At 49.7% G+C, this 11,746-nt stretch overlaps 1 protein-coding gene across 1 annotated transcript in view; it reads right to left on the bottom strand.

Annotated features, from left to right (window-relative positions):
- Positions 1 to 267: 267 nt before the first annotated feature.
- apcdd1l (adenomatosis polyposis coli down-regulated 1-like) overlaps positions 268 to 11,746 on the bottom strand; it is a 23,922-nt gene continuing 12,443 nt past the window's right edge. Inside the window, exons 2-5 of the mRNA XM_062459514.1 lie at positions 11,569 to 11,720; positions 3,182 to 3,362; positions 2,427 to 2,946; positions 268 to 2,098 (exon numbers count right to left, since the gene is read on the bottom strand). Of these exons, the coding sequence (XP_062315498.1) occupies positions 1,283 to 2,098; positions 2,427 to 2,946; positions 3,182 to 3,362; positions 11,569 to 11,720 (1,669 nt within the window). The 3' untranslated portion in view covers positions 268 to 1,282. The remainder of the gene's footprint in view (positions 2,099 to 2,426; positions 2,947 to 3,181; positions 3,363 to 11,568; positions 11,721 to 11,746) is intronic.

Genomic DNA, 11,746 nt, shown 5'->3' with positions numbered 1-11,746 from the left:
TACCTCATGTCTTCTATGCAGGTTTTTCTTTTCGTTTTAACACTTCCACCCAAGATGATTAAATATTTAGAGTTGGGCAAGTGTGAGATGTCCTCAATCTTCAGCTGCTGTTGAAAGAGTGTTTGTAGAAGATAGCAAGCATAGACTACAGAATATGATTCCTTTTAGGAGACAGGGAAGCCAGTCTGAGCCTTCTGTATGGAGACTAGCTTCAATGTTTTAGTTGAGAATTAATGATTGGGTTTACAATCATCACAATGGACAGGATGAAAGATAATTTTCTTTAATGCGCCATATTAGAGACAATTCCCAAGGTATAATATTAGTAACTGTATATGACAGATGAATAAAAACAGACAGGTTTTACAGTGAGCTGAATGAAACAGATATACGGGTGTCTGACAAAAACATACAACCACCAAAACAATAATTACAGCAATGTTTTCCCTTACAGCATCAAAATTACTATAATTTTATGATAATAAATATATCGTTTTTTTCAATCATACAAGGCAGTCATATGATATATGTGAGCGCCACAACTTTTGAAACAAAGAAAATACACCACAAGGCCTCTGTTGTTCAGTTGTCTGCAGGCATGACTAGACATTTATACGTTATTTGTCTCCTTCTCTGTTTCATCTAGTCCATGACAGTTTAACGTTCTGTTTGGATGTCCTTTGTACTGTGGCCAGAAGAGAAGGATCATCCCAATATCATATCCAGTGGAATGCCTGCCATTTGCAGTCAGATGTGAGATGTTGGTAAACAGCCTTCTTCTAATACTCATTTTACTGGAAGAACACTTTCTAACCTTTTTCCTCCATCATGCCTATTCATCCTAGACAGTTTGTACTGAAACAAAGGCCTCGAATCCTAAAAGACAATCTGATACATTTAAAAGATAGTTACAGTGTGAGACTTGTATACAGGTCTCTCTACAGATCTTAGTTTTGCAGATATGTTCATTGGAAAATACACGAAATAAAGTCATGGCATTACAGCCTTGGGGTCAGTTTTAAACACGGTTTAGAATCAGAACGTAAATTTATATATGAAAAAAGCATTGGATAAGAACTACAGACAGTAAAATATAGCTATAATCCCCGTTCTTTCCTAAAAACAATCCCCTCACAATCTCAGTGAGCAGTCATTCATCAAGTGGTCCTGTAGGGCTGGGTCCTGGCAGGGTGGTGTGACTGTGAGTCTGTCTCAAACACCCCCGCCTGCTCCATCCTCCCCCTCAGCTGTGTGGGGGTCCTCTGCTGCCCTGTGGAACTGGCTACACCCCACAGTGATACCACCCCCACAGTGTCGACACCAGGACCAGGGCTGGCATGAGCACCAGCCCCTCCCCTCCACTGGTCGCCAACTGGATCCGCTGGGTCCCAGAAGCAGCACCAGATCCCAGAACGAGGCGGTCCTGCTTGCGGAAGTGATGGGAGGGCATAGCCACTGTCTGCTCCTGGCCGCACAGCACCATGGAAGCCTGGTAGGAGGTGGGTCTCCTCTGGGGCCGGTCAGGGCTGGAGCCATCCGTCGGCCTCTCTCCGTTGAACAGCAGGGGGCGCCCTCTGTGGTCGAGCTCCACCTTCAACAGCTCATACTCCTTGTGGGGCAGCTTGATTCCCAGGGCCGTGCATCCGTTGGTGGGTGTCAAGTCCCGCTCCACCCCCAGCGCCCAGCCCCCTGCCCCGCCACAGCTCCCCACGGGACGGCTGCCGTTCAGCAGCCTCACCGTGGCCTCCTCCAGAGCCGTCACCCTCACCTCCGTCACCTTGAAGACGAACTCCGTCCCTCCAGCGACCTTCCCCGAGGGGCCCGTCTGGGCGTAGTGACCCGAGGCCCGCAGGGCGAAGGTAGGCCGGGTGCAGGTGGGGTCAGAGTAGTGGCGGTACACCCCCTCCCAGCCGTGGTGCTCGGGGGTGAAGGTGAACTCTCTGGTGAGGAAGAGGACGGATGGGCGGGTTTCGCAGCGCTGACTCACCCAGCGACCGGACAGGGATATGGGGCCGGCGTGCGGCAGGGGCAACACCGGGGGGTGCTGTTCTGAGGAGCGGAACACCAGGGCACAGACAGGGCAGGGGTGGACGTGGTGCTGGGGGGAGAGAGGAGGGGGGGGGGAGGTTAGAAAGTAAAGATTAAAGCCGCAAAGTCGCTGTTGTCTTTTAGATGTTGTTGTAGCTTCATTTTTAACTGTGAGACTTGACACAGGTCATGCCAGAGGGACGAACCCACAGAAAACTCTTCAATCCCTGTGTCAAATACGTCAGCACAGAAAAAACCCACAGTACATGCTGAAACACAATTGGAAGTGATGATCGGTTAATGTAATACACACTATGAGACCAGAAAATGGATAAAAAGTCAAAAATTGTCATCATCGTGATGTTCCATTGTTTTTCTCGCAATCCTGACATCCTCACCATGGCGTTCTGCAGTGGCAGCTGGTAGCCAGCAGGGCGGTGATGTGTCCTCTGAGCCCAGTCAGTATGCACATCCCCCAGGAACAGCTCCTGCACATTCCCTCCATGAGGGTGGTGCTGGGTCTCCACCCTCACCAGACCCAGCTCCCCCATGGAGAACCCCAGAGCCCCCAGACAGGCCCTGCCGGCCCGGGCGTTGTGCAGCTCATACAGCTTCCCGGGCACCATGCGGCCGAGCCCCAGCCCCACACACACCTCCGGTAGCCGGGCGCTGAGGTGGTGCGTGGCCCCGGGGCTGTGGACCACCATGCCCACCTTCTGGAGGTGGTGATCAGCCTCGGTGGCCCCCCGGGTCACCCAGGACGCCTGGCGGAGCCGCAGCTTGGCGCGGACCAGCAGGGAGTAGGTGGGCTGCTGGCAGGCGCTGTCGCTGTAGTAGTGCTGCAGGGCGCGGAGGTGGCGGCTGGCGTGGAAGGTGTAGGAACGCGTCAGGAACTCCGGGCCGGGCCGCACCTCACACCTGCACAGGGAACGGAGGGGGAGAGAGGGAGGGATGAGTGTGGAGGTTGCCTTGCTGAATGATGTCATGTTTGCTATACAAATCAAGTTTGCTGAAGTGTTTGTGTGCGTGGATGATGATGGTTTGGGTACTCAACCGACACAGCTGAAGTTTCCTTTGCGAAAAATTACTCTGTCATCACATGGTGTTTATTTACTGTGTTGTTTGATGATGAGAGTACTCCTAGGGTACAAACCTGGTTGACACCCAGTTCCCCTCCAGTCTAGGGGGAATGTCGGCTGTGATTTTCACCCCGTCCTGTAGGTGGCGTCGTTGGCAAAGCGGCTCCCACTGCATGCTGGCAGTGTGATTGGAGGAAGAGGAGAAGGGGGCGGAGGGAACCTCCCATAGCTTACTGCTGCTGGCGAGGAGCGCTGCTGTGGAACACAAGACGAGACATCACCTGGGTCAAACTGTTCACAAGCACTCACATACTCAGTCATTTGGATTAGAAAAGTCAGCAAAAAAAGGTTAAAAAAATGTTTTTATGAAAGTTTAAAATCCCAATTTATGGAACTGAAACTTTATTTGACCTCAACCACTGCTTTGGTCAGGAGTATGTAGAACGCTCATGTGATTGATACAACCGACCCGGTCATTATCAGACCCACTCATCATCCTACTCTAGGCCTAGATGTCCCACACTGATCCTCCTGTGGTGTATTCTAGAAGCAGAAACTCGAGGGTTCCCAGATCATATTCAGGCTCCTTCCTTAGACTTGACTGAACAGTCAGGGTTTATTCCTTTCTCCTATGCAGTTTTAGGTTCAATATAGTTTTAGATCCATCATTTTATGTACCCCAACCATTTATAATTTATTTATCAACCCTAACCCTAACCAACTGATACACTGGATGTTGGGTCATTTTACAATTATATTTGTATAGAAGATAGATGTGATTAAGTTGCATTAACAGGTATTTTTGTATTGCCATTTAATCTAACTTTTTGAATTGACCTCATTTAAAAGGGAAAGTGCTCCAGCTAAATGTCCTTCTCTGGTCTAAACAATGTCGTGGTCCACAGGGTTTTTAGTAATTTTAGCCTTAGAGGAGATTGTGCTGCATCCAAATTTAAATATGTAGATATCAATCTCAAGGTGATGAGGTCGGTCTTGCTCTGGCTACAGATCGCATGAGCATAGCTTTTTAGTTTGGTCACTGTAGCTCACAGTGTGTGTTTGTGTGTGCGTGTGTGATGAAGATCATGGCTCCAGTTTCAGCCTTCTCGGCCAAACGTCAAACACCAACGAGGATGAGTTCTCCCAGACTCCCACTCGTCCTTTCTCACCCTGGTCTCCCTCCCGTCTCCCTCCACATCTCCTGCTGTGTCTCTCTCCACATATCCTGCTGTGTCTCTCTCCAGATATCCTGCTGTGTCTCTCACCCTGTTCTCCCTCCACATCTCCTGCTGTGTCTCTCACCCTGGTCTCCCTCCACATCTCCTGCTGTGTCTCTCACCCTGGTCTCCCTCCACATCTCCTGCTGTGTCTCTCACCTCTCCATCTCCCTCTCCTTCCCTTTCTCACCCTGGTCTCCCTAGAGACAAACAAGACTGTCCCTTGTTTGTCTATGACACGCAGTCCCTCTTATCCCCCCATCCACCAAACCCACGACTCTACACTCACACTCCTCTAGCCCCCTAACCCGCCCTCCCTGCTTCACCCGGGCTGCTAGCAGGGAGGACATCATCAGTTAAGAGGTTGAAGAGGGTGGTTGTGGAAGTGTCAAAGACCAAGACCCAGGCTACCTAACACAGAGCTGCCAACTCTCACGGTTTCGCCGTGTGACACACGCATTTCAACCATTTCTCACGCCCTCACGCCACACATTGTATATCTCACGCTGAAAAGGCAATGCCAAACAAGTAGCCAAGCTAACGCTGTAAACAGTAACAGACGAGGCGCAGGTTAAGCATCATTGACGCAAAGCAGCCGTGTAAACTCGCCTGGGGGGGGGGGAGTGAAGCTCGCGAAAGCACGCCTAAGGGGGGGGGGGGGGGGGGTGGTTGGGCTACCAAATCTCACGCTAAGGTTTTTGGAAAAGTTGCCAGCCCTGCTAACACTAGGACCCAGGCTAGCTAACACTAGGACCCAGGCTAGCTAACACTAGGAACCTGGCTAGCTAACACTAGGATCCTGGCTAGCTAACACTAGGACCCTGGCTACCTAACACTAGGACCCAGGCTAGCTAACACTAGGATCCTGGCTAGCTAACACTAGGACCCTGGCTAGCTAACACTAGGATCCTGGCTAGCTAACACTAGGACCCTGGCTACCTAACACTAGGACCCAGGCTAGCTAACACTAGGATCCTGGCTAGCTAACACTAGGACCCTGGTTAGCTAACACTAGGACCCTGGCTAGCTAACACTAGGACCCTGGCTAGCTAAGACTAGGACCCTGGCTAGCTAACACTAGGACCCTGGCTAGCTAACACTAGGATCCTGGCTAGCTAACACTAGGACCCTGGCTAGCTAACACTAGGACCCTGGCTAGCTAACACTAGGATCCTGGCTAGCTAACACTAGGACCCAGGCTAGCTAACACTAGGATCATGGCTAGCTAACACTAGGATCCTGGCTCAGCCTGCTGGCTCAGTCAGAGCTCATTCCTGATGTAGTTCATCGAGGGAGCTGGAGGGAGAAAGAAGTGGGAGAAAGAGGAATGGACAGATGAGGGTGGAGGGAGGTGGAGGGTAGTGGAGGGGGGCTGGAAGAGGTTGGAGCGGGGACAGGGGGGTTGTGGAAGGGTAATGGATGGTTTGGGGACAGGGGTTTGTTTGAGTGTTCCAAGATTGCTGCGTCCGTCGATTCTAATTGGATGGCAAGCACTGAAGGCTGTCCTACTGCCCTGAAATACACTGAGTGTCTTATTGGACAGAGGATGTGAGAGACTGTTGGACAGCGTCCATCCTGATGCAGAGAAGGACCTCCATGAAGACACAAACACACAGTGTCCAAGTTTGGGCTGGGGGCCCATTTTCTGATTAAAATGTGAACATGTTGATATTCCTAATATTTCTAGGCAGAAACGTACAAACATTTCACTTCTCCCTGGTGATGTGTGTTTGTTTGTTCTCGGTGTCATGGTGGTTGGTGAGGGAAGGGGATGGGAGAGGCGCCGATGGGTTCATTAATATGCTGTAATACTGCACACACACACACACACACACACACATATGACATTGAAAAACAACTGCCAAAACGTTCCTCCCTTGGCTGCTCACTGCTATCAGGGGACAGGGTTTCTGATTGGTCAGGAGGGTCATATGCAGTTAATGTTTAGGGTTCTGATTGGCCAGTTTGATCCTCCATGTTTAATGTTTCGGGTTTTTATTAAACTGGGTCATTTTAAGTTTCATGTTTAAGGGTATGATTGGTATATTTAGATTTCCTACATGACAAAAAAAATCCTGTACACATTCTTTCAGTCCAGCTGTCATTCAGTTGTGTTCTTTCTGTGATCAGTTTCCATTGGGACATATGGTTGTGCTTATAAACGCTACACATTACAAGAGACCAGTGCTTAACAGCAGAGTGACATACAGTGGTGTATCAACCATAATGAATTAAAATAGGTAATATGCCAAACTGTCAAATTTACACAGGCTAAAAGATGTATGATAAATTATTATTATTATTATTTTCAGACAAACACCGCCAATCAAAAGAAAACCTTTGAAATAGTAATGAACCAAGCCAATACTCAGCGGTTTATACAAGAATGAAGATGCCCTTCCTCCCTCTCGTAGAAAGGACTGTTCCTCATGAGACACGATTGGTGACCACAGTTTAGAGGAACACAGTGTTTCACTTATCCTATCATGCTAGAGAATGGAGAAGGGTGTATGTTTGTGTGTGTGTGTGTGTGTGTACGTGTGTGTGGCAGAAGGGTGTGTGTCTCAGTAGAGGGTGATGAAACAGGGCCCGGGGTTCTGTATTCCTGTCAGTGTCCTATGGAGGGCGACACTGATCCTCCTTGTGTGTTTCTGGCCACTAGAGGGCAGTAGATGTGGAGGTGTGTGGTCTTGTACAGCCTGTCCTGTCCTGTCAACACCAGACCAGACCGGACCAGACCAGGACTGTCTGAAGAGCTGCCAAAGTCATCTACCTGTCAGGAATTTTTAAGCTTAGGACATTGACAAATACACACACTCATGCAAACACACACACACTCTCTCTCACACACACTCATGCAAACACACACACACACACTCCCTCTCTCACACACAAACACACACACACTGCAGACATTGATTTATAGAAAGGATGCCATTTATGAAGGACCTCCAGGTTGCTAGTTAGTTTGTTTGTGTTTGTGATTAAGGTTTGGCAGCTCTCTCTCTCCTCTCATGTCTCCCACATAACCTTGAGTCCAAACACAGCTCTATGTTGCCCTCTATTTAAAGTTGTCCTGGGTAAATAGCAACTATCCAGAGCCTTCCTCTCCCCTCCCCCCCTCTCCTCTCCTCTCCTCCCCTCTCCTCTCCTCTCCTCTCCTCGCCTCTCCTCGCCTCCCCTCCTCTCCTCTCCTCTCCCCTCCCCTCCCCTCCCCTCCTCTCCTCTCCTCTCCTCTCCTCCCCTCTCCTCTCCTCGCCTCCCCTCCCCTCCTCTCCTCTCCTCTCCCCTCTCTAACCCAGTGGCAAACGACAAAACCTCTAGAGTTGTACCAGAATCCTCTTGTCCTCACACATGGCTACATGTCTTTTATGACCCTTTCCCTCCTCCCCTCTTCCTCACCATACCCTCCACCCCCCGTCCCCTCCGCCCCCACCCTGATTACCGGTCCCTTGATGAAACAGCCTCTGTTCACGCCTCATTTAATCTGGATGGTTTTCAGATTCTTTTCTTCTTTTTTTCTTTTTCTTTCTTTGTTTCTTTTCTTAACAGGGGCTGATGAGCTACAATTGGACGGAAGGAGAGACGGAAGCCTCTTCACGACACGTGTGTGTGTGTGTCTAGGTGTGTGTGTGAGCCTAGATACGCTGAATTGTCATGCATGAGTGTACATCTGGGTGTCTGTTCAGTAAGGACACACACGCTCACACAAACAAACACAGCACCATAGCCTTGGATAAAGGTGTTCTCAATGCCCATGCACTCAGAAAACACTAATAACACTAGCAGACTATAAATCTTATCAAATCATATCTCTGATTTGTTAATGTTGAATGCCTCTCCCTCTGACAGTGCTGTAGTCAGTAAGAATGTTTGATCATAATCATCCGTTCCCGCTCACAAGTTATTCTTGCCTGCTGACAGCCTGTTAAGCTCCTTCTCTAGCGTGGCATCCAGCTGCAAAACAACAGTCAGTCTGGGGTCAGATGGGTTAACTGCTTGGGTTCTGCTACACTTTCTTCAGAGTGCCAACCAGCTCCCCCCTCTTGTCTCCCCCTCTGCTCCTTCACCCCTCCCAACCCCCCTGTCTCCCCCGTGGTCTCCCTCCACACAACCTCCGTCACCCTCCCCCATCCCCAGAAGTGTCCTCTGGTTCGAGGGCAGGGTTAGGGTCCAACACTGTTGTCTTTTCATCAAAGTTAAAGCTGCTTAATCCAGCAGCCTTGCTTATTTAGAGAAGGGATGAAGTCGGATGATGGGGGTCCGTCCTCGAGAATCACTCTGCCTCAATCCCCACCCTGCCTCTACACTTGCCTCTGTCTCCGCCAACCTGACTCTACCCCCCCCCCCCCCAACTCCTGCCTCCACCTTTGCCTGTGCCCCTGCACTCTGGCTCAACAGCTGTCTGGCTCACATTAGTTCAACACTACCACAACTCCCCCCTCCTCCCTGAGTCTGCTCTACAGTACCTATGGCTCGGTCTCTATCCCCACCAACACAAACTCCAACCTTCCCCAACCCTCCACAAGACTGATTCACGGTCTCATGGACACAAAACGACTGAACGGATGATGGAATCATCTCCACTACAAAGAAACAATTCAAACGGAGAAGAGGAGAATGAAAGAGGGAGCTGGAGAGGAAACAGGAAAGTGGAAGAGGAAGGGAAAGGTAAAGAGTGAGAGATCGAGGAGGAGGGGAAGTTGATGTGTTGTCGATGTTGTGGACAGGAGTCATGGCTCCGTCTCTCTCCTCCCGGCTGGGTTTTGGAGAGACCGCTACCATGGAAACGACCCGCCGAAGAGAATGCAGTGGGATGGACGACTACGGAGACACGAATGAAACGTCACCCAGCCGAGCAGAACGGAGCAGGGCTGCAGATGAGATTGTCTGAATGGTCTCATTGAAGCTAGAGGTAACAGTGATCATGTGACCAGAGATTCCAGATAGCAGGGCCAGGAGGTTCATGTGTACCTCAAGCAGACTGTAGGTTTCCTGGGTTCATCTGGTGGTTTCATTCACCCAAAACAGGGAACAGATCTGGGAGGCCTTCAAAGAGAAAATCCGTTGATGACACGTTCAACCCCCTTCTCCCTCAGTGTAGGAGGTTAGAGGTGAAGGTTCAGAGATCAGTGTGTATTCCACAGAGAGAGTGACAGTAGTGATTTCTCCTCTGCAGGATTACAACATCAGGATAAGCATAGCAAAAAGTTGCCTTGAAGTCTGAGTCAATGTCTTCAATCGATACCGAAGACTCCAGAGTTCTGTGGTTTTAGACTGTCCTGGTGATCTGTCACAGTCCACAGCAACCTGGAGAATACTGAGGGCCATGTGACTTGTTTTCCTGTTGACTAAACTATGGAGCCGAAGAAAGTAAACTGGCCAGAGTTTGCTGAGTTTGGTCTGTGTCTGGGCCAACACATGAACCTCCCCTGTCTCCTTCATTCAGCCACTAGCCCTGTCCCCTTCACTGTCTCCTTCATTCAGCCACTAGCCCTGTCCCCTTCACTGTCTCCTTCATTCAGCCACTAGCCCTGTCCCCTTCACTGTCTCCTTCATTCAGCCACTAGCACTGTCCCCTTCACTGTCTCCTTCATTCAGCCACTAGCCCTGTCCCATTCACTGTCTCCTTCATTCAGCCACTAGCACTGTCCCCTTCACTGTCTCCTTCATTCAGCCACTAGCACTGTCCCCTTCACTGTCTCCTTCATTCAGCCACTAGCCCTGTCCCCTTCACTGTCTCCTTCACTGTCTTTGCAGAGAGAGAGAGACCATCTACCATGAAGCTACCCTTCCAGTGGTTGCCGGACTACGGAGACATCCCTTTCCACTCAGGGTTACCAACTATGACCAACTGGCTGGTGTGTTATTCCTGTATGTGCTTGCACGTCAATACATTTATACGAACTGATGTATGATAACGAGACAGAGGCCAGAAGTTAGATATTCTAGTAGAGAATTGAGAGTATGCTAGGGTTGGCAACACTGGGGGTGAGGTGAAGGGGGGTTGGGTGTGGGGGATGAAGGGAGTCTGGGGGGGGAGCTGGGAAGTGGAAGAGGCAGTAGGGTGAGGGGAGGCAGTGGGTTGACGAGGGAGCAGGGATTGGGGGGTTCAGGGGGGTGGGGGGGGGGGGGTTCCGTGACAGTGATTACGAGTGGCCAGATGCCTCCTGTAGACCCTCGCTACTGTCACCCTAACCAGCCTTGACGGGAAAAACGTTGGGCTGCCCTCCTCCCCCAAACACCCCCCCCCCCCCACACACACACACACACACACCAGAGGACAATCATCAGTAAACGTGGGTCTGATGCTGGATCACTAACCCAAGTCTGCTGTTGTTCTAACCATTAACATAATGGCAACATTAGTTCCAGGGCCACGCTTCCCTGCCTCTGGGGAAGAATGGTTGTGGAGCACCAAGGCTTCCTCCACCAAGGATCCCCTGCTCTGCTCTGCTCCTGCGTAGTTCTGCCTGAACACAGACACGCTGTTCCACAGAGCCCCGCACCAGGAAGCTGGGCTTTAGAAAGTGTCAACTCTAGTGAGTCGACCTTGCAATGTTGTTTTAGCTTAGAATTAGACAAATTGCCTTAAATGGCTCCCAAAAAGCAATACTAAAACCTGAATAATGATTTTTTTTGTTGCATTGATTATTTTTTCAGGTTTATCTCTGATATGTAAGTCCAAAAGTGATTCACTGGGACAGCTGGCTGTTAATATCTCTGATATATTGTATTCTTATCTTCAAGAGGTCCATCTTTGGAACACAAGATATGAATTTAGCCACAACCTCAAATGCACTTTGCACACAGAACACATCCAATTAAATCTTTTATCCTGCACTCAGACATTTAAAACTTATGAAACTTAAGAAATATTCATCATCATCGTCCTCTGTATTACCTCCACCACAACACAATCATGGTAGTGTCTGGCTTGAGGCTGGTCGTTACAGCAGTAACCGACTTTCCAGGAGAATGTTAGACAGAGTCTATGTTACACCGAATTGAGAATCTGGAGGGTCAGAGGACAGATAAACAGACACAGCAGGACAGGTCAGAGCAACACGAAGAGCATGATCGATGGAAAAAGAAAGAGAAAATTGTCAAAAAGAGCACTGAAATGAAGGCAGAGGGGGATTAAGAAACAGAAATACTCAGACAGACAGGGAGACATGAAGAGACGCAGAAACAGGAAAAGAGAAAAGGAGAGCTGAATAGAAATAGAGCATGGAATAGCTTACCTTGCCAGAGCCACAGTCCCTTCAGCAGGTGAGTGAAAAGTCCACTTGACATGGTCCCGCTGATCCAGAGCGCACACACACAGACACACAACTCTCTCTCTCTCTCTCTCTCTCTCTCTCTCTCTCTCTCTCTCTCTCTCTCTCTCTCTCTCTCTCTCTCTCTCTCTCTCTCTCTCTC

This window comes from Osmerus eperlanus, chromosome 1 (genome assembly GCF_963692335.1).
Source record: "Osmerus eperlanus chromosome 1, fOsmEpe2.1, whole genome shotgun sequence".
In the NCBI taxonomy this organism is placed as follows: Eukaryota; Metazoa; Chordata; class Actinopteri; order Osmeriformes; family Osmeridae; genus Osmerus; species Osmerus eperlanus.
The sequence above is the reverse complement of the archived record's forward strand: the minus strand, read 5'-3'. Positions and strand labels throughout refer to the sequence as shown.